This window comes from Dryobates pubescens, chromosome 35 (genome assembly GCF_014839835.1).
Source record: "Dryobates pubescens isolate bDryPub1 chromosome 35, bDryPub1.pri, whole genome shotgun sequence".
NCBI lineage: Eukaryota > Metazoa > Chordata > Aves > Piciformes > Picidae > Dryobates > Dryobates pubescens.
In genome coordinates this window covers 2,546,518-2,573,746 of record NC_071646.1, presented here as the reverse complement: position 1 = coordinate 2,573,746, position 27,229 = coordinate 2,546,518, and the positions used below count along the sequence as shown (strand labels likewise).

Here is a 27,229-nt window from a genome sequence, read left to right as displayed (position 1 = left end):
TCCAGAGCCACCTCCCAGGGTGGTCTGTGCTGAGCACCAGCCAGCTGGTAGCACAACCACCCCACACATGCCTCCCACCACAAAACACCTCCATGGTGTCACAGCTTCCTTCTCCAGCAGAGGAGGAGGCTTCTGCCTGCTGGGTTATCCCACCTCCCGCTGCTCTGTGAGCCCCAGCCCAGGAGCTGCTCCCCTGGGTGCCACTGTGGGGGACTCTGTCCCTCTTGTGTCTCCTCCTCATGGTCAGAAACCTGCCCCTTCGTCCTCCAAGGCAGCTCTGCTGGCAGCCACTGGTGCAGGACCCAAGGAGCAGCTCCTCAGAGTTTCAAGCACCCAGGCTGGAGCCTCTGGAGCCACTCAGCTGAAGAGAGCTGAAAATGCCAAGGAAGGGATGGCTGGAGAGGAGGGCACAGCTGAGGTCTGAACTGGCTCTCTGCTCATGGACAGCAACCCTGCTGATGGGGCTGGAGCCACCAAGGGAGGACAACATCCCCAGGAAGAGGCTCCTCAGACTACCACAGTGATGCCAGCTGGAGGGGGGAAAAAGTCATTTCTCTGACCACAGGCATCAAACCCTGCTCCAGCTGTGCCAAGGGCAGGAGGGGCTGAGTGTCCCTTCCTGCCACACCTCCAGCACACATCCCCCTGCAGAGGCTGTCTCCCAGGTCTCCTAGGACCTGTGTCCTGGTTGGGGTTGGGCTAGGGACATAGAATCACAGAAGGGTTTGGGTTGGAAGGGACCTTGAAGATCATCCAGTTCCAACCCCCCTGCCATGGGCAGGGACCCCTCTCACCAGCCCAGGTTGCTCAAGCCCTCATCCAGCCTGGCCTTGAGCACCCCCAAGGAGGGGACATCCACAACCTCCCTCCAGTGTCTCAGCACCCCAGGGCATGGCCACAGGCTGGTGGCTGCTGCTGCTCTAGCCCTGACCACGCTGTGCATATCCTGGGCTTGGGAATCATCCCTGGGGGCCTCCAAGGTTGGGCAAATGTTGCTGTTCCCAACCAGAACTCATTTTGGGGTCCAAGCTGATGGTTTCTGCTGCTGCCACAGGCAGCTCTTGCAGGGACAGAACCAGAAGGTGCCAAGTGGGAAAAGGGGAACAGAGTGAAGCAGAAGCCAGGAGGGATGTCCACCCTGGAGCTGCCCCTGCCCCCTGCTTTGCTGACTGCTCCCCAGGCCTTCCTTGCTGCTCTCCACCCACCACACAGCTCAGCCTCACCAGACCACCACCATCCTCCTCCTCCTCTCTGCCAGGCTCTGGGGCCAGCTCCATCCAGAGCTGAGGTCCAGCCTCATGCTCCTGCACAACCTGCAGCACCAGCATGCCCTCAACCCCCCCAAAACCTTCTTCCACTGAGGCCTGAGGATGGTTTCCACCTCCTCCAGCTGGAGGAAAGTGAGGATCCACCTCCTCACACAGTCCCATTACACAACAGCCTTTGCTTGAGCAGCAGATTTGGTTTGTGGTTGGTTTGCTGGTTGCTGTTTTTCTTCTTCTCTCATGCACAGGAACCATTTCCTCCCTGTAACACCAACCCCCCCAACCCCACCCCCACAGGCTCCATCTTCCCCAGCAGCCACATCCAGGTGAGGAGCTGGGTGAAAAGGAGCTGCAGCAGCTCCCCCAAGCCCCTCTCTGTGAGGCAGAGCTCCTGTGCACCACCAGCAGCAGGCTGACTTCAGCAGGGAGCTGAGGATCTGCAGGGCTTTGGCTCAGGAAGAGCAGCATGAAGGCAGCCCAGGGTGCAGTGCCCATGGCACTGCCACCAGGATCTGCTCCATCTCCTCCAGAAATGAATCAGCAGGTGACATTTGAGAGCCAGCAGAACGTGCTGGTTAATCACAGTGAGAGGGAGCTGCTGGCTGCTGGCAGTGTCCTGCCTTCAAGCCAAGGGAGCATTCCCTTCAAAGACATCAACAGCACATTGCCCACTTGGGGAGGGGAAATGCCCCTCCAGAGCAGCCCCTGCCCACCTCTGCCCCAAGGAGAAGGACCCAGGGCACACAAGCAGAAAGCTGAAGATCCAGAGTGCTCAGGGGGTGCAGATAGAGCAGGGATCAAGAGGAGCCTGGCAGGGCTGGGGCTGCCAGCTCAGGGGGTGCAGACACAGCAGGGATCAAGAGGAGCCTGGCAGGGCTGGGGCTGCCAGCTCAGGGGGTGCAGGCAGAGCAGGGATCAAGAGCAGCCTGGCAGGGCTGGGGCTGCCAGCTCAGGGGGTGCAGGCAGAGCAGGGATCAAGAGGAGCCTGGCAGTGCTGGGGATTCCAGCTCAGGGGGTGCAGACAGAGCAGGGATCAAGAGGAGCCTGGCAGGGCTGGGGCTGCCAGCTCAGGGGGTGCAGGCAGAGCAGGGATCAAGAGCAGCCTGGCAGTGCTGGGGCTGCCAGCTCAGGGGGTGCAGGCAGAGCAGGGATCAAGAGGAGCCTGGCAGGGCTGGGGATTCCAGCTCAGGGGGTGCAGACAGAGCAGGGATCAAGAGGAGCTTGGCAGTGCTGGGGCTGCCAGCTCAGGGGGTGCAGATAGAGCAGGGATCAAGAGGAGCCTGGCAGTGCTGGGGCTGCCAGCTCAGGGGGTGCAGACACAGCAGGGATCAAGAGGAGCCTGGCAGGGCTGGGGATTCCAGCTCAGGGGGTGCAGGCAGAGCAGGGATCAAGAGCAGCCTGGCAGTGCTGGGGCTGCCAGCTCAGGGGGTGCAGATAGAGCAGGGATCAAGAGGAGCCTGGCAGGGCTGGGGATTCCAGCTCAGGGGGTGCAGGCAGAGCAGGGATCAAGAGCAGCCTGGCAGTGCTGGGGCTGCCAGCTCAGGGGGTGCAGACACAGCAGGGATCAAGAGGAGCCTGGCAGTGCTGGGGATTCCAGCTCAGGGGGTGCAGGCAGAGCAGGGATCAAGAGCAGCCTGGCAGGGCTGGGGATTCCAGCTCAGGGGGTGCAGGCAGAGCAGGGATCAAGAGCAGCCTGGCAGTGCTGGGGATTCCAGCTCAGGGGGTGCAGGCAGAGCAGGGATCAAGAGGAGCCTGGCAGGGCTGGGGATTCCACAGGGGAATTTCCAAGTGGAAAAAGAAAAGCTGCTCCTGGGGGCAGCTCTCTGAGAGCTCTGGTTCCTGAGTGAAACCCCCACTTCCGCAGCAGAGCCTTCTTGCCTTCTCCTTTTAGGCTCAGTTCTGGTTGGGGCCCCAAAGTTTATGACTTTTAGGGTTTGGTTTGGGCTTTTTCAGTCAGCACCTAAAAGCCAGGAAGCAGCCCTGGCAATGTTGCTGACACTGAAATCCCACCCTGGGGTGAAAGACTGCCCAGCCAAGCACTGTCTCCCAAGCACACCCCCCCAGGAAAGGACCAGATCCATCACTCTCTTAAGTTCACAGATTAATTAAGCCCTCTAACTGTCCCATCTGCCCCACAGGTGCCACTTGCACCCCTGGTGAAGATGTTCTGAGGCCAAACCACAGCTCCCTGGCCAGAAGCTGACCCTATGCAGCTGCCTCCCCACCACCACCCCCACTGAAGCTGACAAAAACCACACTTGGAGCCTGCCCCTTCGCTGTGGATCCCCTGGGGAAGGACCAACCTGGCATGCAAAAGGTCAAGACATGGCTGAGGAAAATCTGCAGCAGTGCAGAGTCCCTGCATGGGAGTGGGGAACCTGGAAGAGGCAGAGGGGAACCTTCCTCCCTTGCCAGCAGCTCTGCCCTGACTCCAGCTGCAAGCTAATTTTGGCAGCACCTGCAGCCAAACGTGCAGCAAACACCAACACCTCCCCTAGCTGCAGCCCCCCCAAGGCATGGAGCAAACACCAACACCTCCCCTAGCTGCAGCCCCCCCAGGCACAGAGCAAACACCAACACCTCCCCTAGCTGCAGCCCCCCAGGGCATGGAGCAAACACCAACACCTCCCCTAGCTGCAGCCCCCCCAAGGCATGGAGCAAACACCAACACCTCCCCTAGCTGCAGCCCCCCCAGGCACAGAGCAAACACCAACACCTCCCCTAGCTGCAGCCCCCCAGGGCATGGAGCAAACACCAACACCTCCCCTAGCTGCAGCCCCCTCAAGGCACGGAGCAAACACCAACACCTCCCCTAGCTGCAGCCCCCCCAAGGCACGGAGCAAACACCAACACCTCCCCTAGCTGCAGCCCCCCCAAGGCATGGAGCAAACACCAACACCTCCCCTAGCTGCAGCCCCCCCAAGGCACGGAGCAAACACCAACACCTCCCCTAGCTGCAGCCCCCCCAGGGCATGGAGCAAACACCAACATCTCCCCTAGCTGCAGCCCCCCCAAGGCATGGAGCAAACACCACCATCTCCCCTAGCTGCAGCCCCCCCAAGGCATGGAGCAAACACCAACACCTCCCCTAGCTGCAGCCCCCCCAGGCACAGAGCAAACACCAACACCTCCCCTAGCTGCAGCCCCCCAGGGCATGGAGCAAACACCATCACCTCCCCTCCCTGCAGCCCCCCCCTCATAGAGGTAACACCAACATCTCCCCTAGCTGCAGTCCCCCCAAGCACAGAGGTAACACCATCACCTCCCCTCAACTGCAACCTCCTCATCATAGAGGTAACACCATCATCTCCCCTCCCTGCAGCCCCCCCATCATAGAGGTAATACCAACATCTCCCCTCAACTGCAACCCCCTCATCATAGAGGTAATACCAATATCTCCCCTAGCTCCGAGCCCCCCAAGCACAGAGCAAACTCCACCATCTCCCCTAGCTCCAACCCCCCCAGACACAGAGCAAACACCACCATCTCCCCTAGCTCCGAGCCCCCCAGGCACAGAGCAAACACCACCATCTCCCCTAGCTCCGAGCCCCCTAGGTGCAGAGCAAACACCACCATCTCCCCTAGCTCCAAGCCCCCCAGGTGCAGAGCAAACACCACCATCTCCCCTAGCTCCAACCCCCCCAGACACAGAGCAAACACCACCATCTCCCCTAGCTCCGAGCCCCCCAGGCACAGAGCAAACACCACCATCTCCCCTAGCTCCGAGCCCCCCAGGTGCAGAGCAAACACCACCATCTCCCCTAGCTCCGAGCCCCCCAGGTGCAGAGCAAACACCACCATCTCCCCTAGCTCCAAGCCCCCCAGACACAGAGCAAACACCACCATCTCCCCTAGCTCCAAGCCCCCCAGGTGCAGAGCAAACACCACCATCTCCCCTAGCTCCGAGCCCCCCAGGTGCAGAGCAAACACCACCATCTCCCCTAGCTCCAAGCCCCCCAAGCACAGAGCAAACACCACCATCTCCCCTAGCTCCAAGCCCCCCAAGCACAGAGCAAACACCACCATCTCCCCTAGCTCCGAGCCCCCCAGACACAGAGCAAACACCACCATCTCCCCTAGCTCCGAGCCCCCCAGGTGCAGAGCAAACACCACCATCTCCCCTAGCTCCGAGCCCCCCCAAGCACAGAGCAAACACCACCATCTCCCCTAGCTCCGAGCCCCCCAGGTGCAGAGCAAACACCACCATCTCCCCTAGCTCCGAGCCCCCCCAGGCAGAGGGGTAACGCCACCTCCCCCCTGCCCGCAGACCCCCCGCCAAGCACAGCCTCTCCGCCGAGTTTGGGAGCTGTTACCTTGGCAGGGACCTTGCTCTGGGCGCTCCGGAAGAAGGAGGTTTTGGCTGTGAAAAAGCAATCCTCGAGGTCTTCATCCAAGCTACAGTAGCCGCTGCTCATGCTGCTGCCGATGGTCAGGAGCAAGAGGCCAAGCGTGCATGGGGGGCGCGGGGGTGCTGGCGACCATCGGTGGTCCCCGCTCCGGCTCCCACGCCAGCAGCGAGCCCACGCTCACGTCCCCAGCTCGCCGGCGCTTAGCTGCGGCAGCTCCTTCTGCTCATCCTCCCGAGCCAGCCCAGCTCTTGCTCTAGCAGGCAGCAGCGCTGGGTAACCCTTCCCTCTCCTCCTCCTCCTCCTCCCAGCTCTCTGCGCAGCAGGGAAGGGGCAGAGCTGGGAGTTTGCTCCTGCTCCCGGCACCCAAGCCCGGCTCCCCACCCGCCGCCTGGTGCCCCGGGTGCCCCCGCAGCATCACCTCCCCTTCCTCTTGCACCGCTTCCTCTTGCAACATTTCTCACCCCCGCTGGGGGTTGGCCCGAGGCACTGCCCGGGCCCTGGGCACCTCCTTTGCTACCCAGGCTACGTCCCCGTGGAACGCCGGCTCCGTGCTCCTTCCCTGCTGGAGCATCCTCAAGAGCCACCTCGCATCGCCGGTCCTAGGGAAGCAAGCCCAGGCTGGACCGTGCTGCCCAAAAGGGTGGTGGGGGAAGGGGGGAGGCTGGTGAGGACACAGCTTTGGAGCCTCTGCAGGGGTGCCTGGAGCCCTGGTCATCATGCTGAGGGGGGGCAGTGGGTGCCTCTCTGCTCTGCAGCTAATTTTAGAGCAGCAGGAGAGATTTCAGCAGCTCTGACTGCAGCCCAGGAGAACGCTGGGGAGCTCCTTCGTCCTGCTTGCAAGCAGCACTCACTCCAGAGCCACCAAAATGCTGCACTGGCCTCAGAAAGAGCCTCAGAGCAACACCACCATCCCTGCTCCCCTCTCCCCCCACTCCCTGTTCTGCAGAGGCTGGCACAGACCCCTTCCCAGAGCTGCCTCCCTCATCCTCCTCCTCTCCTTCAAAGCCTCCAGAGCTGCCACGACCCCACTAATACCCTGCAGCTTTCAAAGCAGCTCTGACCTTCCCTGGTGAAGATCAAGGCTATTTCTGGAGTGGAGCAGGGCAAGGGATCCACTCCCCACAGACCATCACCTTCCTTTGCTGGGGGACCCCAGGAGGGGCCATGCAGCACATCCTGCCACAGGCTCATCTAGGATTGGGCCAGATGACCTTTCAAGGTCCCTTCCATTCCAAAGCCTTCTGTGGTTCTATAAGGAAGACATTTGGTGTGCTGGGGGTGAGGAGACCCCGGCCCAGCTTGCCCAGAGAGGTGGTAGATGAGATGCCCCATCCCTGGAACCATTGCAGGTGAGGTTCTTTGGGACACTGAGCAACCTGCTGTAGCTGCAGATGTCCCTGCTGACTGCACAGGGGGTGGGCTTGAAAAGAATCCAAGGAAGGATAAGGAATTACAAGGGGCAGCACAAAGGGCAGGGCAGGCCAAAGGTTTTCATGTCTGGAAGTGGCCTGGATCTGGAAGGGAAGGACTGGAGAGGACCAAGATGTGGTGGAGAGCTACAAAAGCATGGGAGATGTTCACATGGAGAGTGCAGTGAGCTCTACAGCAGGAGCAGCAGAGCTTTCCCAGGCCATGCAGGATCAGACCTGCAGGGCTCAGCACCGGGCAGATGTGCAAAGCCAAACTCATCAGAAGAGCTCAGAGAGGGCTGCCAAGAGTGATGGCTCCGACACTGCCCCACGGAGTGCCCCTGGCACAGCAGCAGCAGCAGCACACCTCCTCAGCCTCTTGCTTCTGCTCTCTCCTTCCACACCCCCCAGCCAAGCAGAGTGAGGGCACCCCCGTGCCCAGAAGGTTCTTCTGAGGCCAGCTCCTCCGTGCCCTCTCCAAGGCACAGCTCTCACCGTCCCCAGCTGCTGCTTTTACACCAGACCAGCGAGCACGGGGAGCAAGCAGGCAGCAGCCTTAGCTCTTCTCCCTAGCTTGCCTACCTCCAGTGAGCCCAGCAACCCCCTCCTGCGAGCTGGGGCTATCTCTTGGGGTCACAGAGCTCCTTTGATGGTCCCCAAGCGCTCCAAGATCCTCACGCAACCCCCCATCCACGCACGAAACCCTCTTCCCCTCTTGATAGCTTGCAGATGGTGTTCCCTACCCTCCCAGCTGTATCTGCTGGGCTGAAGGACTTCAACTGCCACAAGCCTTTGATAGCTCCACAGCCAGCAGCATCCCCTCCCCTTCCCCAGCACAAACCAGGATGTCAATGTAAAGAACCAGGAGGAGGACACAACATCTGCATCTCAAAAGGGAAGGCAAGCAGCCAAACGGCACAAGCCCTCCCAAAGCAGCTTGGAGGAGTGCAACTAAATAAGCTATCCTCTTAGCAGCACACAGGCCTTCTGCAGAGCACAGAGCTCCTCAGCTTCTCCAGGCTATGTTTAGAAGGGAAAGAGGCTTACACTGAGCATGTGCAACGGGGGCAGAGAGTGAGCCTTGGCTCAGGAGTTCAGAGCTTCAGCAGAGCCTCAGCCCCTGGGTGCTGCAGATGGGGGGCAAGCAGCTTTGCAAGGTGAGGCTGGAGGCACTCCAAGTGCATTGCTCCAAGGGGCTCTCATTGCCACAGGCTCACAGAGTTCGTTTGGAAAGGACCTTAGAGATCACAGAGTCACAGAACACTGGGGGTTGGAAGGGAGCTTTAAAGGGCATCTAGGCCAACCCCCGCCCCAGCCCTGGGAGGAGAGGCTGAGGGAGCTGGGGTTGCTTAGCCTGCAGAAGAGGAGGCTCAGGGGAGACCTTCTTGCTCTCTACAGCTCCCTGAAGGGAGGTTGTAGCCAGCTGGGGGTTGGGCTCTTCTTCCAGACAAGCAGCACCAGAACAAGAGGACACAGTCTCAAGCTGTGCCAGGGGAGGTTTAGGCTGGATGTTGGGAAGACATTCTTCCCAGAAGGAGAATCCCATTAGAATGTGCTGCCCAGGGAGGTGGTGGGGTCACCATCTCTGGAGGTGTTTAGGAGAAGACTTGATGGGGTGCTTGGAGCCATGGTTTAGTTGGTTAGATGGTGTTGGATGATAGGTTGGACTTGATGATCTCTTCTAACCTGGTCTATTCTATCCTGTTTCCCTTTCATCACCTATTTGATGTCATAGAATCATAGAATGGGTTGGGTTGGAAAAGACCTCCAAAGGTCATCCAGTCCAACCCCCTCTGCAGTCAGCAGGGACCTCCTCACCTAGCTCTGGCTGCCCAGCCCCACAGAAAGAGTTGTTGGCCATTGGGATGTGCTGCCCAGGGAGGTGATGGAGTCCCCATCCCTGGAGGTGTTCAAGAGGGGATTGGATATGGCACTTGGAGCCATGATTTAGTTGCCAGGAGGTGTTGGGTGCCAGGTTGGACTTGATGATCTCTGAGGTCTTGTCCAACCTGGTTGATTCTACGATTCTATGCCCTTCTGCTTCTCCACTCTTCCACAGACTCTTCTAGGAAGGTCTTAATGTATTCTGTGGACACAACAAGAGGATGAGGAACAGGTTTTCCAAATCCAGAGCCTTTGGTCCTTCTCAAACAGATCATCTACTCCACCACCCCTGCCATGGGCAGGGACACCTCCACCTAGACTCACAATAATCACGAGGATGAGAGAATGGCTTAGGTTAGAAGGGACCTCAGAAATCATCTACTCCAATCCCCTGCCATGGGCAGGGACGCTTCCCACCAGCCCAGGTTGCTCAGGGCCTCATCCAACCTGGCCTTCAACACCTCCAGGGAGGAGGCAGCCACAATCTCTCTCTCTCCAGAGTCTCACCACCTTCACCCTGAAGAACTTTTCCATTGTGGGCTACCTGCCTGGCAGGATCAGCTCTGTAATAAACCAACCAAGCAAACCCAAGCCCTGCTTTGACCCAGGGGTTCAACAGCAGCCCCAGTTAACAGCTATTTGCAGCCCCTCCACCAGTGGCCTGCACCACTCTGCAGATGGAAAGAGCAGCACCAGCTCTGCCAAAACCAGGGGGCAAACTCTTGGTGCTGCTGAGGCCTCTCCCAGCTCCAGCTGAACCTGAGTTTCCCCCCAGGGAGGCTAATCTGGGAGCCAAATGTGATACACTCCTAAGTACCTTGCTGGATCAGAGCCCAAATTGCTACTGCCTGGCATTGCATGGGAGCCACTTAACTCCCTGATCTTTAAGGAGCTATTTCTCTGATGCTTCCCAGTTTGCTCACAATTGATACTGCTGGTTAATGACTTCCAACCACAGCAGCTATTCATTTAAGGCTCCTGGAGTTTTCAGTGTGCAACCCCCTTCCTCCCCCTGCTTCCAAGCATCTCCAAGTGTCTCTCCTGGGATGCATCAAGAAGATTGTGGCCAGCAAAGAATCCCAGAATCAACCCCAGACTCAGTCCCAGAATCAATCACAGAACCAATCCCAGAACCATCTCAGAACCAATCCCAGAATCATCCCAGAATCAATCTCAGAACCATCCCAGAACCAATCCCAGAACCATCCCAGAATCAATCTCAGAATCATCTCAGAACCAATCCCAGAATCAATCCCAGGACCATCCCAGAACCAATCCCAGGACCATCTCAGAACCAATCCCAGAGCCAGTCCCAGAACCAATCCCAGCATCAATCCCAGAACCATCCCAGAATCAATCCCAGAACCAATCCCAGAATCAATCACAGCATCAATCCCAGAACCAATCCCAGAACCATCCCAGAATCAATCTCAGAATCATCTCAGAACCAATCCCAGAATCAATCCCAGGACCATCCCAGAACCAATCCCAGGACCGTCTCAGAACCAATCCCAGAACCAATCCCAGAACCAATCCCAGCATCAATCCCAGAACCATCCCAGAATCAACCAGGTAGGAAGAGACCTCCAAGCTCATCAAGTCCAACAGATCACCCAGCCCTATGTAAGCCACCAGACCAGGGCACTAAGTGCCTCATCCAGGCTGTTCTTGAACACCCGCAGTGATGCTGACCCTGCAAGGCAAGGGAGGTTCCCTCCCCGCTCTCCTCTGCCCTGGTGAGCTGTGCCCAGTTCTGGGCTCCCCAGCCCACGAAGGACAGGGACTTGCTGGAGAGGGGACAGCAGAGGGCTACAAAGATGCTGAGGGGACCGGAACAGAGAGAGAACTGGGGCTGCTGGGCCCCCCCCCGGCGCTCCCTCCCCAGCATACCTGGCTGCAGGGTGGCAGGAGGGTGCCCTCGGGCGAGAGCTGGCTCTGGCACCGGCCTGGCTGGCGACAATCCAGCTGGATGAGGCTGCGGCACTCCTGGTGGCACGTGTACCTGCAGTCTGCAGGGGAGAAAGGAGACAGTGAGGCCCCCAGAGCCACAGCCTGCCCCCCCAGCGAGGGGCCAGGCTGCTGAGGGAGGGCACAGCAGTGCCCATGGGCACCGCCAGAGCTGCCATCCAGGCACACGTCCCCACGCCAGGCACAGTCCTGCAGCTGGGCAGAGCTGCCAGAACACCTCGGCCAGAGGGGAGCCACAGCCTCTCCCCAGGGCACTCTGCATTCCTTGCTGCAATGCTGTGGCACAGGCAGGGGCCCTGCCCTGATCCTGCTGCCTTGCCCTGCCCTGTGAACACGCAGTGCTCAAGTCCCACCAAGCCATGGGCTACACAACTGCCCAGCCTTGCTCCTTGGGGGTGTCAGCAGCAGCAAAAGCTTGGCCACTGCCCAGGGGATGGAGGCTTCATCTTGGCATCACAGAATCACTAAGGCTGGGGAACACCTCCCAGACCATCAAGTCCAGCCTGCAACCTAAGGCCACTGCGGCCACTGAACCCTGTCCCCAGGTGCCATGGCCCCAGGTTTCTTGAACACCTCCAGGTGACTCCACCACCTCCCTGGGCAGCCTGCTCCAAGTGGCATGGGCAGCTCTGCAGAGCCCAGCTGGGACCTCATGCTGCACCCTGCTCTCCCACAGCCCAGGAGCAGCTTTCAGCACAGCCACTTCCACCTAGCAGACACCGCTCCTCGCAGCCTCTCAGTCCCCCAGCCCTGGCTTCTCCTCCTGCCTGCATCCAGCGCCCTGCTGCCTGCATCCAGCGCCCTGCTGCCACTTTAAGAAGCCCTTCTCAGCCTTTTAATTGTTAACCCTTGGACAAACAACAGGAAATTTGCTTTTTGAGGTCCCGAAATGCCAGAGCGGTCAGCGACCTGAGAATCAGAGTCACAGAACCTCAGGAGGTGGAAAGGACCTCTGGACATCATCCAATCCAACCCCCCCCGCCAGAGCACCTCCAACAGGTCACCCAGGAGCACACCCAGGCAGGTTTGGAAGCTCTCCAGAGCTGGAGACTCCCCAACCTCTCTGGGCAGCCTGCTCCAGGGCTCTGCCACCCTCACAGGGACAGAGTTTTCCTTTCTGTTCCTGGGGCACCTCCTCTGCTCCAGCTGGCCCCCAGTGCCCCTTGTGCTGTCCTTGGACATCCCTGAGCAGAGCCTGGCTCCATCCTCCCCCCACTGCCCTGAACATCTTTATCAGCAGCCTCAGGCTGCTCTGCTCCCAGCTCCCTCAGCTGTCCTCACAGAGCTCTTCCACTGCCTGCAGCAGCTCTGTGCTGGACTCTCTCAAGCAGTTCCCTGAGCTCCTTCTTGAACTGAAGGGCCCAGAGCTGGACACAAGAGTCCAGATGTGGCCTCAGCAGGGCAGGGCAGAGCAGAGCAGGAGGAGAACCTCTCTGGACCTACTAACCACACACCCCAGGATGCCCTTGGCCTTCTTAGCCACCAGCTGGCTCCTGGGCATCCTTCTGCCCACCAGGTCCCTCTCCAACAGCTCAGTCCCCAACCTCTCCTGGTCCATGGGGCTGTTCTTTACAAGATGCAAGACTCCACACTTGCCCTTTGGGGTAGTTCATTAAAGAATTATACCCCAAAAGCAAAGACAGGAGAGGCCACTCCAGAGGAGGTGGAGCTGAGTGTCCAGCCCTGGACCCTGCTCCAAGCCAGCAAGCTTGGGGGTTAAATACCCTTCTTTTTTCCCCCCTTCTTGTCTATTTTTTCTCCCCCTTTAAGCATTTGGGTCACTGGTTTTGAATACCCAGGGCTTGCAGGAGAGCAAAGGAGCATCCCCTGTTTGCCCTAGGAAGAGGGATTTCTGCTCAGGGAGTGCTGGGATGCCCCCCAGAAAGAGCTGAATGAGAAGAGCTGGGAGCTGGTGCCTGAAGTGGGAAAACATCAATCTCCAGGGGAAAGAAGGAAATCATTTCTCATTTCACATTCATCTGGCACAAGCTGTCTGTCAGCCTCTCCTTCCAAGCCAGTTGTCTCAAGTGAGCCCAGGGGAAGGCAGGGAGCCTTGCTTTGGGGGGTTAATTAGAGCTAAGCTGCACAGTTACACAGTAATTAAATGGGTGACCTTTAGAGCAACTGGAAAGGCCCTTTGGGGGGGGGGGGGGAAGGGGGATGTGCCAAGGCTTTGCTGGAGGTGCCAAGGTGAGGATGCTCCACTTGCAGGTTCACCACAACAGCTGCTGCCAGCCCATAGAATGGAATGGAATAAATCAGGTTGGAAAAGACCTCAGAGATCATCCAGTCCAACCTCTCACCCAGCACCATCTCATCAAACCATGGCACCAAGCTCCCCAGCCAGGCTCTTCCTAAACACCTCCAGGGATGGGGACTCCACCACCTCCCTGGGCAGCACATCCCAGTGGCCAATCTCTCTATGAAGAAGAACTTTCTAACATCCAGCCTAAACCTCCCCTGGCACAGCTTGAGACTGTGCCCTCTTGTTCTGGTGCTGCTTACCTGGGAGAAGAGCCCAACCTCCACCTGGCTCCAACCTCCCTTCAGGGAGTTGTAGACAGCCTCTGCTCCAGGATTTAGAGATTTGGGAAGCTGCCTCCTGCTCCCCCAGGGCTCAGTGTTTGCAGCTTGAATACTGCCTTCAGTTTTGGGATCCTCACTCCAAGGAGGATACTGAGAGGCTGGAGAAGGTCTAGAGAAGGGCAGCACAGATGGGAAAGGGGCTGGAGAACAGGTCTGGGGAGAAGCAGTTGAGGGAACTGGGGGTGTTCAGCCTGGAAGAGAGGAGGCTGAGGGGAGACCTCATTGCTCTCTGCAGCTCCCTGAGTGGAGGCTGGAGGGAGGTGAGGGTTGGTCTCTTCTCCCTAGTATCAGGTGGTAGAAAGAGAGGAAAGTGCCTGAAATTGTGCCAGGGGAGGGTTAGGTTGGGGATTAGGAAGAGCTTCTTGACTGCAAGAGTGGTCAGGGATTGGCACAGGGAGGTGGTGGAGTCCCCATCCCTGGAGGGGTTCAAGAAATGTGTGGCCATGGCACCTGGGGCCATGGCTTGGTGCCCACAGTGGGGTTGGAGTGGATGATCTCAGAGGTTTCTTCCAACTGAAACAACTCTGTGATTCTATGCCTGGGGGAAGAAGGAGCACAGTGAGGGCTCTGAAACACCCAGAATGGACCACAGAAAGCCCAGCTCCCAGCCACACCTCTGGCTCTGGCCCATGAGAGGCAGGCATTTCTCCAGGGGATTAAAGTATGACACCTCCTTAGTCAGCAGCACCTATTCACAGGCCTAATCACTCAGTACCCAGCTGGGAGCACTAATTTTAGAAGCCCAGCAGAGCTTGGGGAAGCAGCCACGTGACAGAGTTGCCAAGAGGAGCAGGATGCCTCCACTTAGGCTTGGAGATAATTTCCATTCAAGTCCATCAAAGAAACACTGGGAAAGGAGAAAGGAAAGAGGAGAGGAGAGGGGGGAAGGAGAAAGAAAGAGGAGAGGAGAGGGGGGAAAGGAGAAAGAAAAGAGGAGAGGAGAGGGGGGAAAGGAGAAAGAAAAGAGGAGAGGAGAGGGGGGAAGGAGAAAGAAAAGAGGAGAGGAGAGGGGGGAAAGGAGAAAGAAAAGAGGAGAGGAGAGGGGGGAAGGAGAAAGAAAAGAGGAGAGGAGAGGGGGGAAGGAGAAAGAAAGGGGAGAGGAGAGGGGGGAAAGGAGAAAGAAAGAGGAGAGGAGAGGGGGGAAAGGAGAAAGAAAGAGGAGAGGGGGGAAAGGAGAAAGAAAAGAGGAGAGGAGAGGAGAGGGGGGAAAGGAGAAAGAAAAGAGAGGAGAGGGGGGAAAGGAGAAAGAAAAGAGAAGAGGAGAGGAGAGGGGGGAAAGGAGAAAGAGGAGAGGGGGAGGGAGCCTGTTCCAGTGCCTGAGCTGTGCAATGTGTGATGTGAAAATGAATGAGGAGAGGGCAGGATCTCTCCTGAAGCTCCAGCTCCTGGCTTCTCAAGGACCCTGCCATTCATGTCAAAGGAAACCAAACCACACCAGCGAATCAGGAAAGCTCCCAGCATCAGCACAGCTCAGGAGCACCTCTCTAAGCAGGACCATGGATGGGCTGAGAGACAGCCAAGAAGAAAACAGTGTCACAGGTTGTGAAGGCCACACGAGCCCCTGCTGATGTTTGGGTGCTGGAGGTGGACAGTGCTGAAGAAAGAGGCTTTCACCCAGAGTCCTTCACCCAGCTCACAAACACCTTTACATGCAGCCTGCACCTGAAGGTTGAGCTTGCAACCTGTGCTGGTTAAGGCCAAGGGCTTGGTGGCTCTGTCCTGGCTCAGAGGAGATGTCTGATGTCACCTGGGGTAACCTCAGGGGTGGATGCAGGATGTGGCTTCGTGACATCCCCACAGCTGGTGGCTGTCTCCTCCGGCCACAGGACGAGGTAGGGCCCACAGCATCACCTCCAGCTCCACCATCCAAGACAGCAAAGGCAGGGAAGGGTCTTTGCTTTCCTGCAGGGACCCAGCCCCATCCCTGCCTCGAGTCTGCAGCTCCACCACTGGAGGTCTCAGCAGCTTTCAGTCTCGATCAGGAGGTTTGGGTTTAGATGGTTTGCAAACACAGCTAAGCCCAAGGGCAGTTTGCTGTTTGTTCAGAGCAGAGAAGACCTCCTGGCGACAGTGACCCCTCTGAGACGTCTCTGTTCCACCACCAGACCTGGAGTGCAATCCCAGCTGCCAGGCAGAGACTCCTGAGCCATTACACAGAATCCCAGCAAGGGGGAGGTTGGAAGGGACCTCTGGAGATCATCCTCTGCTAGAGCAGGGCACCCACAGCAGCTTGCCCAGGAGCACAATGGCCAGGAGGGGTTGGAATCTCTCCAGAGGAGACTCCTGGGCAGCCTGCTCCAGGGCTCCAGCACCCTCACAGCAAAGAAGTTTCTCCTCCTGTACAGTCTGCCTATTGCTTTGTGTCCTGTCCCTGAGCACCACTGAGAAGAGCCCAGCCCCATCCTCTTGCCCCCCACCCTTTAAGCTCTTGCTGAGCATTGATCAGATCTCCTCTCAGACTGCTTTTCCCCAGGCTCAACAGCCCCAGGGCTCTCAGCCTCTGCTTGTTGGAGAGATGCTCCAGAACCCTCAGCATCTTCACTGGATTCTCTCCAGCAGTTCCCTGTCTCTACTGAACAGGGATGCCCCCAGCTGGCCCCAGTGCTCCAGATGTGGCCTCACCAGGGCAGAGCAGAGAGGGAGGAGAACCTCCCTTGACCTGCAGCCCACACTCTTCTTCATGCAGCCCAAGGAGACCATTGGCCACGAGGGCACTTTGCATGCTCCTGGTGAACTTCTTGTCCTCAGCACTCCCAGGGCCATCTCCACAGAGCTGCTCTCCAGCAGCTCTCCTCACCTGTGCTGGTGCATTACTGACTAAGGGGCAGATGCTCCTTTGGAGAGGGGAGGGGGCAGCCCCAGGGAAGGGGAGGGGGGAAGCACCAATGCCCCAAGCTGTGCTCTGCCAAAGGGCTGCAGAAGGAGCCAGGGCAGGAGCTGAAGCTGGATGGGGCCACCAGCACTGGTGCCAGTCCCGTGCCAGCATCCCACTCGGCCAGCACAGACAGGGCAGCACTTCACAGAATCACCAAGGTTGGAAGAGACCTCAAAGCTCATCAAGTCCAACCTGGCACCACAGACCTCATGGCTAAACCATGGCACTAAGTGCCACGTTCAGTCCCCTCTTGAACCCCTCCAGGGCTGGGGACTCCACCACCTCCCTGGGCAGCACATCCCAACAGCTAACAACTCCCTCTGGGAAGAACTTTCTCCTCACCTCCAGCCTAAACTTCCCCTGGCACAGCTTGAGACTGTGTCCTCTTGTTCTGGTGCTGCTTGCCTGGGAGAAAAGCCCAACCCCCACCTGGCTACAACCACCTTTCAGGAACCCCTTCTCTCCTCATCAGCCCCAAGCACCCCCATTTACAGCCCTCCCTACCTCTGAGCAGCAAGCCCTCCCTGCTGGGCCTCCTCAGCAGCCGGAGTCCCTCGGGCCAAGGCTTTTGCTTGGGGAAATGGCCAAATACTTTGCGAATCCTCTTGCTCAGGAACCCAAAGCAGCCGGCGGCAGCTCCCTCCTTGCCGCTCCTCATCCTCGCCAGGGGAGACTGAGAGCTCTGCAGGGGGGCAGCGCTCCACCACCACAGGCTGCCGAGCCCCAGCCCGCATCGGCGCAAGCTCTGCCCGCTCCCACGAGCAGCTTTTCCTCCCAGGGCGATAAGAGGCTGGCAGTGGCCATCGACAACCTGCTGCTGCCCGAGAGGCTGCTTTAGGGGGGAGGGGGTTTGAGCAGCAGGGCAACACGCAGCTTGCTCAGGGCTTGTGCACCTCTAAAGGCTCGTCCTGTTAGCCGTGGAAAACTTTCTATTTCTGGGGCTTTTTGCTTGATAAGATAAAAACAACCTGACGGAAGAGATTAGGGAGAGAAAGCGCAGGAGCCAGCGGCGCGCCGGGAGGGCTCTTTGCAGCCTCCTCCTCTCACTTCGCTGCTTGTGCCCTGCAGCCTTGCAAAGGTTATGGGAAAGGGGGGGAGGGGGGAGAGGGGAGGGAAGGCCAGTGGTTAATCAAGGGTTCGATTCGAGGAACTGAGGAATCAACGAGGGCCAGGGGAGCAACGAGAGCCAGGCAGGGCAGCGACGCAGGGCAGCCGGGCAGGGACAGGCAGGGCAGCCTGGGCAGGGACAGGCAGGGCAGCCCGGGCAGGGACAGGCAGGGCAGCCCGGGCAGGGACAGGCAGGGCAGCTGGGCAGGGACAGGCAGGGCAGCTGGGCAGGGACAGGCAGGGCAGCCCGGGCAGGGACAGGCAGGGCAGCCCGGGCAGGGACAGGCAGGGCAGCCCGGGCAGGGACAGGCAGGGCAGCCCGGGCAGGGACAGGCAGGGCAGCCCGGGCAGGGACAGGCAGGGCAGCCCGGGCAGGGACAGGCAGGGCAGACCAGGCAGGGACAGGCAGGGCAGCCCGGGCAGGGACAGGCAGGGCAGCCCGGGCAGGGACAGGCAGGGCAGCTGGGCAGGGACAGGCAGGGCAGCCCGGGCAGGGACAGGCAGGGCAGCCCGGGCAGGGACAGGCAGGGCAGCCCGGGCAGGGACAGGCAGGGCAGACCAGGCAGGGACAGGGGCAATGATCAGCAAGGCTCAGGGCAAGGCATACACCTTCATAGTATTGATTTTGCCTGCATATGCTCCTGCTTGACTACCTGTAGGTGATCCTGCTTTAACTCCACGATCTCCAGAGGCCCCTTCCAGCCCCCAGCGTGCTGGGGCTGTGGGATTTGAACTCTCTGCAGCTGGGTTTTCAGACCTTTCCCAGCTCTGCTGGGTGTGGGAGAGGAACATCAGGGTAACACCACGCTTGAAATCCACCACTCTGTCCCCTCTGCATCACAGCTGTCCCCTCTCTGCTCAGAGGGGAGCAGAGTTTCCAGCACCCTGCACAACACTTTCTTGCTTTGAAGCAGGTTGTAACAAAGATCAGCTTGAACCAACCCTAGAAATCCCAGCAAGCAGCATGAGCAATGGGTTAAACACCACAGGGAACTTGCTGAGTTACCTCTTGCTGTCCCAACAAGAGGCAGCATCCCTTCAGCTCCACACATCACATCTTCCTACCCCAAGACCAGCAAAGTCAACAAAATCACAGCATCATTAAGCTTGGAGAAGACCTCTAAGGGCATCAAGTCCAACCATCAACCCAACACCACTGTGACCCCCCAGATCTGCTGGGCCAGGGACAAAGTAGGGGGAGAAAAAGGCCAGCTCAGAAACTAACCTGCAAGGTAAGAGCTGGAGCCTTGCCTGGTGTCCCTCTCCATAAATCCTTCTCAAGGCAACCTGAGTGGAATGCTGCAAGGAACATGCCCCTGGAGACCTGGGTGATTCCAGGAGCCCCAGCAGCCTGCCACATGGCTCTGGGCAGGTCACTGTCCCTCCCACCCCTCCATTTCCCTCAGGTGAGAGAACACCCTGCCCTGAGGAGCCTCAACAGGCAGGATGCACCCCAGCATCCCACCCTGTCCTCGCCTGACCTCAGCAGCACCTGCCCGGCAAGCACCATCCCAGCCTGCCTGAGTCACCTGGGAGCAGGAGAAGCCTCAGGAATCTGTCTGGACCAGCTAAATAGGACAGAAAGGCAAAGCACTGTGGGTGCCCTGACCTGAGAGCAACTGCTGTTTACAGTGGCACGGCCAGAGGCAGGACAGAGCGTGGGAGGAGCTGCTGCCAGGAGAGGACACCAAAAACCACCAGGGCCTGGAGGCTGCCAGCAGCACAAGCAGAGCTTCCCCCCAGCAAGGCTGGGCTGGGCTGGGCTGGGCTTTTTAAGAGCCTCCACACCTGCTGAGGAATTCATTATCTTCAGCAAACATCTACCTCAGAGCCAGTAATGTCCCACCTGCACTTGGCCCTCCAAAGTGGAGCGAGAAGTGATGTGTGCTTAGCCAGCTTCCTCCTGGAGGAAACAGGTCCTGATTTAGCCCTGTGCTTGCACACAGGACTGACTGCTCCAAGAGATAAGGTGGCTTCAGAGCAGAGGCACAACCCCAGCCTCCTGCTGAGCTGCTTCACTGAACCAGGTCCAGGTCTCTGCAGATCCAAATCTGGCTGCAGGTACAACTTGCCTCTGCCACCCAGAGCATCAGGCGCTGGTTTCCCTCGAGGCAGAGCCTCACAACCACCTTCCCAGCAGGAAACCACGGAGGGATGGGATCATTTTCTTGCAAGGAAGCACTTCAGCCAACAACATCCTGTTCTGGTCACCCCATGGCCATCACAGTCAGGATGCAGCCCGTCACAGCTGGGGAGGGCATCCAGTTCCAGCTGCCCACAGCTCTGCTGGGGAGACCACAGCTCCTGCAACCACCTATTTATGGCCATCCCACATCCCTTTATGGCCATCCCATGCCCCTTTCTGGCCATCCCATATTCATTTATGGCCATCCCATGTCCATATGAATGTGCTGCCCAGGGAAGTGGTGGAGTCCCCATCCCTGGAGGTGTTCAAGAGGAGATTGGATGTGGCACTTGGAGCCATGGTTTAGTTAGTCAGGAGGTGTTGGCTGACAGCTTGGACTTGATGATCTCTGAGGTCTTTTCCAACCTTATTGATTCTATGAATTTATGGTCATCCCATGCCCCTTTATGGTCATCCCATGTCAAGGTATGGCCACCCCATGCCCCTTTCTGGCCACTCCACATGCAACAGATGCATCTGGCTTAACTCACTTGGGCCAAGGAAACAACTCCATCAGCTCGACCTAGGGAGTATGTGGGTGGAAAATCACATCCCCAATTGCCAAGGCAAAAAAGTGATGGACATGGGGGAAGCCCCACAGCACAGACTCAGGGCCAGTGCAGACCTGGGGTAAGCATCCAGAGGATGGAGCAAGGGGAAGGAGAGGACACACTGCTGGGAGATCTCTGGGACCCCCTCTGAGTGTCAGTTTTGCTAATGGCTGCAGGACCAGAAGCAGGAATTTCCTCTCAGCACCTGCATCATGGGGACAGCAAGGGTGAGGATGTCCCCCCAGGAAGAACCAATCCACCTCAGGGATGGAAAGGGAGCAAAGCAGCCAACCCATGCACAGCTTAAGCTCTCTCAGCAGGGTTTTTCTGCCTTAAGCCAGAAGGTTCCTGGTCACCCCAGAGAGAGCAGGGGGACCCTGACCCCACCAGCGTGGTGCTGCCAGGAGATGAAACCCCACAACGATGCAAAGAGCAAAGCAAAGCACACCGAAGGCTTTGAAGCCTCATTAGTCACTGCTGCTTTCAAATGACTCTGCTCTGCCCCACCAGAACAAACAGCAAAGCTGCATCTCTGCAACCTGCCCCACCTCCAACAGCTGCTTCTGCTGGGAACAACTGGTGGCAGCAGGACACCTTCACGGCCCCCTAAGGAAATGGGGGGAGCTTTGAGAGGAGCCAGCAGCACAAAGTCCAGATAGGAGATACCCCACGGGCAGGACTTGAGCTAAGAACTCATGAAGAACCTGCTGGCCACCTCAGCCTCCTCTTCTCCAGCCTCAACACCCCCAGCCTTGCTCTCCAGACCCTTCCCCAGCTCTGTTGCTCTTCTCTGGCCCTGCTCCAGCCTCTCAATGCCCTTCTTGGAGTGAGGCCCCCAAAACTGAACCCATTTAACGTCCCCTTCTTCCATCAACGCCTCACAGAGCGAGTTCACCAGCCCTGGCATGCTCCCAGGTCACGTTGTGCCGGCCAGGTGACATTTAATTAACAGCAGTCAGCGCTAAAACCTTAATGAGCTGCAGCAGGGCCAGCTGGTGGGCCCATCTCTGCCTCCTCATTTCCAAACGGCTCCAGGAGGCACCTGGAAGAGCCCTGCTCACACCATGCAAATCACCACTAGGAAGGTTTAATTGCTTCCTAATCTTAAAGGAAAGCCAAGAGGAAGGAGCAGAACAGGCTGAGCAAGGGACTAATTGCCCCAGCGAGGCTGGTGTCACAGCATGTGCCTGGGAGAAGCCCCTCATCCCCCCCCTGAAAACCACCCTGAAGCCTCCCCTGGAGCTAGCAGCTGGGCAGCCAGCCCATAGCCTGGGGTGGGATGTGGCTCTTTCCCTCACCCCAAATAACCACCAGCACCACCCACCTGCCCTGCACACCGGCGCTGAGGGGAGGTCCCAGGCTCAAGCCCGGGCTGAGCTGTGCTGCCATCAACAGCTTGTGCCCAAATCAAGAGGCTCAGCTCCCCCTGACCAGCAAACCCTCCAGCCACTGCAGCACACATGCAGCACCTCAGCTGCATCTGACAAGAAGAGTTTCCAGCCAGCCTGCTGCAGGAGGCAAGCTGGAAAGGAGCAGTTGTGCTGTCAGCAGCCAGCTCAACACATGCTACCAAGTTACCCACGGCACAAGCTGGATTCAGCCTCCCCTTCTCCAGCACCCCACAGCTCCTCATTTCCCACCTCAGCTGCCACCAGCTAGAGCAGGTCACACCATTGCAAAGAGCATCAGCCCCCCGTGGTCCCAGAGTCAGCACCGAAGGGACACAGAGCAGCTGAGTCACCTTGTTTGGCCCCTCCGTGTCCCCCTCCCACACGGTGGAAAGATTAACCTCTGCTGAGGAGCAGAAGCAGGAACCCAGCGAGTGTCTGATGTGAGGAACAGGCAGCCAGGGGCAGATGCTCGCTGCCAGGAGCTCTTTTACCCAGAGGCTGGACAGAGCAAGGGGCCTGGCAGATATACTAACTCGAGAAGAATTTACACTTCACCCTAAAGCTTCACCAAGCAGAATCCTTCCTGCTCACCACGCTCTGCTGACGCCAATCCCTTCACGACCCCAACGATTAGGTGATAATCTCTCTCCTGGAGAAGCTTCGTCTCCCAAATGCCTGCACCTGAGCCCGACGCAGGGACCCCTTTGCAAGGAGACCTTGTCCCAGTCCCTCCCTTCATCCAGCTCCTGGAGTGGGGCGCTGGGGATTCCCCCAACCCAGAACAGCCCAGCTCAGTGTGGAGCCTTCCCCACAAACACTGCAGGTTCTCCCCCCCTCCACCCCCCGCCCCAGCACTTGCAAATGGGCTCTGGGGTCCCAGAACTAGGGAGAAGGGGAGGGAAAGGAGAGGGAGCCCTGCGGGAGGAAGAGTGCAGGTAGGAGCACTGGCAGGGTACAGGCAGGGCTGAAGTATGGCATGAACGGCCCGGGGTAAGGATGTGGCCAGGGACTGGAATGCAGGGCAGAGAGGTGCAGGCAGAATACAGGCAGGGTGTAGGGCTGTGGGGCAGTGAGCTGCAGGCAGGGGTGGGGGACAGCAAGGTGTGGGGTTGGGCACAGGCAAGGCACTGGCAGCAGGCAGGGGTGCGGGAGTGTGGAGCAGGCAGCGGGCAGGAGCGCAGGACAGCAGCGCAGGCAGGGTGCGGGCAGGGGACAGAGAAGCGCAGGACAGCAGCGCAGGCAGGGTGCGGGCAGGGGACAGAGAAGCGCAGGACAGCAGCGCAGGCAGGGTGCGGGCAGGGGACAGAGAAACGCAGGACAGCAGCGCAGGCAGGGTGCGGGCAGGGGACAGAGAAGCGCAGGACAGCAGCGCAGGCAGGGTGCGGGCAGGGGACAGAGAAGCGCAGGACAGCAGCGCAGGCAGGGTGCGGGCAGGGGACAGAGAAGCGCAGGACAGCAGCGCAGGGTGCGGGCAGGGGACAGAGAAGCGCAGGACAGCAGCGCAGGCAGGGTGCGGGCAGCAGCACTCACAGTCGCAGCGCAGCGCTCGCTCCCGCACCGCCTCCCCGCACAGGTCGCACCAGCCGCGCCGCGGGGGTCGGAAGGCGAAGCTGTGCCCGCGGCCCCGCTCCGCCGCTTCCCGCGGGACCCCGAAGATGCTCCGCACGTCGGGCAGCAGCCGCTGGGCTCCGCCGCGTCGCCGAAGCCGCCGCCGAACCGCTGCCGCCGCCGCCCTGGCCCCGCCGGGGCTCCCCGGGGAGCGTCCGCCCATGGGCTCGGGGGGCACGGCGGAGCCGGGCGGCCACCGGTGCATGGAACCGGGAGCGGAGGGTGACAGCGGGCGGGGGCACGGCACCAGCACCGGCCACGCCATGGGCTCGCAGCTCCGGGCGGGCGTGGGGCAGCGCAGGCGCCTAGGACCGGCCCCGGGGAGCGGGGGGGGAGGAGACACGGCGTGGGGGGTGGGGACCGGGGCCGGCTTCGCTAGGGACCCCTCCCGTGGAGACCCTCCTCTTCCCACCGAGGACCGACCCTCGGGTCCCCTTCCTGCGGGACCCATCCTGGTTGGACTCCCCGTGAGGTTCTTCGTGGAAACTTTTCTAGCGGTGGGATTTCCCTGCCCGAAATTCCCCCTCCCCCGGGGGAATCCCACTGAGCTCCCCGCTTCCCCCCCACGGGACACTCTGCCCACGGGGGTTTGGCTGCCGGGGGGAGCACGGACAGTCCCCTTCAGGACTGGATCCCACAGCACAAACTGGAGCCAGGGGCTCCCTCCAGCATCTGCTGCTTGAGCTGTGCCGCATCCTACCCCAGGGTGAGCTTCGTCCTCACGGGAGGTGCCCCATCGTGTGGGGACAGCTGGAACGAGTGACATTGCCCCACTGCAGTGGCAGCAGGAATGAGGAGGGAGGAGGAGGGTGGTGAGAGGAGGAATTCCTCTCTCCCAGCTGAGGCTCCTGTGGTTGTGGGGAAAGTGAAAGGGAAAAAGCCTGATGGCCACCTTCGGATGAGGCTCCCAGCAGGCTCCAGCTCTTGAGGACATCCACGTTTGGCTGCAAAGCTCTGCCCTGGGCCGAGGAGGCTTTGGGGGCAGCTGTCTAAGGTGCTGCACGGTCCTGGGCCTGGTTTTTCAGCGACTCTGTCCTGCACTGAACAGGGTCTGGCTATCACAGCATGCCAAGGTCTCCCATCCCCCAAACACCTTCCTCAGTGCCTGCAAGAGGCACAAAACGAGCCACAGCCCTTTTCCCTGGGTCCGGGTGGAGCCCAGCACACAGAGAGGGTGACATGGTCACCCCAAGCCCTGCACAACCTGAGGAGCAGTCTCTTCTTTCTAGCATCAGGTGACAAAAGGAGAGGAAATGGCCTGGAACTGTGCCAGGGGAGGGTTAGGTGGGAGATAAAAATGTTCTGACTGCAGGAGGGGTCAGGGCTTGGCACAGGCTGCCCAGGGAGGTGGTGGAGTCCCCAGCCCTGGAGGAGCTCAAGAAACCTGTGGCCATGGCACTTGGGGCCATGGTGTGGTGGCCACGGTGGGGTTGGGTTGACAGCTGGAACCTGTGATCTTAGAAGTCTCTTCCAACCAAAACAATTCTGTGACAAGAGCTTGCCCAGGCTGTAGGCCAACCACCAACCCAGACCATCCCTTCTCTACTGCCCTGGGTCACACTGGGTTGAAATCCTTAACTGGGACAGAATTGCCCCTGAAATGTCTGTGATTAGAATCACAGAATCAACAAGGCTGGAAAAGACCTCAGAGATCATCAAGTCCAAGCTGTCACCCAACACCTCCTGACAACCAAACCATGGCACCAAGGGCCACATCCAATCCCCTCTTAAACACCTCCAGGGATGGGGACTCCACCACCCCCCTGGGCAGCACATCCCAGTGGCTAACAACTCTCTCTGGGAAGAACTTTCTCCTCACCTCCAGCCTAAACTTCCCCTGGCACAGCTTGAGACTGTGTCCTCTTGTTCTGCTGCTGCTTGCCTGGGAGAAGAGACCAACCCCCTCCTGGCTACAACCTCCCTTCAGGGAGTTGCGGAGAGCAAGGTGGTCTCCCCTGAGCCTCCTCTTCTGCAGGCTAAGCAACCCCAGCTCCCTCAGCCTCTCCTCCCAGGGCTGTGCCCCAGACCCCTCCCCAGCTTTGTTGCCCTTCTCTGGACACCTTCCAGCATCTCAACCTCTTTCCTGACCTGAGGAGCCCAGAACTGGACACAGGACTCCAGGTGTGGCCTGAGCAGTGCTGAGCACAGGGCAGAATGACCTCCCTGCTCCTGCTGGCCACACTGTGCCTGTTCAGTGGGGGAAGAGCTGAGTGAAGGGCACAAGGCTGTGTGAATCCTGGCTGCTGGGCTCGCAGGAAGCCGAATTTGATGTCTCTCTTGAGTTCCTGAGGACAGGATGAGCCAAGGATATCTAAATCCTGTTCAAGGCTTTTAATTTGAGGCATGGATTAAAAGAGTGACTCTGGCTTACAAAAGAGCAGTGCCAGAAGCTGTCACTAATTCAAGCTTCAACCCAACAGGGCAGCAATGCAGCCTGGACAGTTCCAGGTTTGTTTTGTGCTCAGCAGCAAGATGAATTTTTTGGAAGGTTTTTCTCTTCCTCACTCCAGATCCTGATTCACTTTCATGTGCTCTCTGCTCCAGCCTCAGAACAGCAGCAGATTCACTCCCGGGTCCCACTTTGTGCCCACTTGCCCCTTGCCCTGTCCCTGGGCACCACTGACAAGAGCCCAGCCCCAGCCTCTTGCCCCTCACCCTTTGTCTCTTGCTGAGCACTGCTCAGCTCCCCTCTGGGGCTGCTCTTCTCCAGGCTCAACAGCCCCAGAGCTCTCAGCCTTCGCTCCTCACAGAGATCCTCCAGGCCCCTCAGCACCTTCATAGCCTCTGCTGGACCCTTCCCTGTCCTTCCTGACCTGGGAAGCTCAGCAAGTGAAGTCTCTGCCATCGCTGCAGGCAGCTTTGGCTCACACCTGCACCCGAGAAGGGGCAAAGCTCTTCTCCTCCTCAACTGTCTCTGCAGTCTGGCAGCACAGGAAGCTCTTTTGGGCCAAGGGTTAAAATATTTAGGGGGGTGGGGGGGTGGAAATCAACCCTCATTAGCATTGGCAGGAAAATTCCTGCTTGATTTGGATTGCAGGAGTCCCCTTTGCAGCTGCTGCGTTGTGGCAGTCGAAGCATGACGAGAACCATTAGCCAAACCTCCTCTCTTTCCTCTGTGCCAGGGAACAAATCCCTTTCTTCTGCAGCCAAACAAGTGCCAGGTCAAACCCTCAGCTGCTGCAAATTCAGCTCAGCTCCACTGCACCCAAGGAAGCTGCAGCAGGCTCTGCCCAGGCTCCCTGCCCTCTTCCTGCAGGGGCTGTGAGGGAATTTGGGCTGGCTTGAGAAGAATGTTCCTGTATCAAACCAGGAGGATCCTAACAAATCATCTGCAGGAGAAGAGCTCTGAAGTGATGGCTTAGTTCCACCTCTCCTCCAGGAAGGAGCTGGGTTTGACAGCCAGGATGTTGGGTTTGGCAGTTAAAATGAATGGGAAATCGCTGCCAAATTCCAGGCAGGAAGCTGTCCTGGGCTGGGAGGGAGCTCCTGGGTGCACCTGGCTTGTTCTTACAAGGAAGCAGAGCTGGGCACAGACCTGGGGCTGCTGCTCCTTGCTCATTTGTCTCCCTGGCTGAGGCTCAGGGCGGTGCTGCAGGAAGACCTTCAGCTCCTGCTTTGCTCTATCTCCCCACGAGGCTCCCAGCTGAGGTTGGGAATGTTTCCTGCATGGTCAATCCCGGCAGCAGCCATGGCTGGAAGCCCCTTGCCCTGTCCCTGCAGCAGCTCTGCCTCTGGGCACTGTCAGAGAAGGTGAGCCCAAGGCTTCCTGGGGGCTGGGGACAACCTCTGGGCAACCAGAACAGCCACAGCAGGCCCAGACTTGGCTGGAGGCTTTTGGTTTAGCTGATGGGTGTCAAGGAAGCTGGAAAGGGAACTGGGGGAAAGGTGAAGGGCAGAGTTGGGTGTTTAATTTTCTACTGAGGGACAGGTCTGGGCAGGCAAGCTGAGCATCCCTGCTGCTGTTGAGTCAGAGGTGTTTGCTTGCCCAGATGGTGGCTCAACCTCTCCTTCCAGATGCACAAACCCCCACCTCACTGCAACCTCCTTTCAG

The 27,229-nt window shown here is 58.9% G+C and overlaps 1 protein-coding gene across 2 annotated transcripts in view; it reads right to left on the bottom strand.

Moving 5' to 3' along the window:
* The window catches only part of RASSF5 (Ras association domain family member 5), a 32,949-nt gene extending 9,506 nt beyond the window's left edge, over positions 1-23,443 (bottom strand). Inside the window, exons 1-2 of one of the 2 annotated variants that reach the window (XM_054176369.1) lie at positions 23,101-23,443; positions 10,798-10,916 (exon numbers count right to left, since the gene is read on the bottom strand). In XM_054176369.1, coding sequence (XP_054032344.1) covers positions 10,798-10,916; positions 23,101-23,443 — 462 coding nt within the window. Of the gene's footprint in view, positions 1-5,578; positions 5,902-10,797; positions 10,917-23,100 lie in introns of those variants that run through there. The other variant, XM_054176368.1, reaches the window with a different exon arrangement.
* Positions 23,444-27,229: the final 3,786 nt, after the last annotated feature.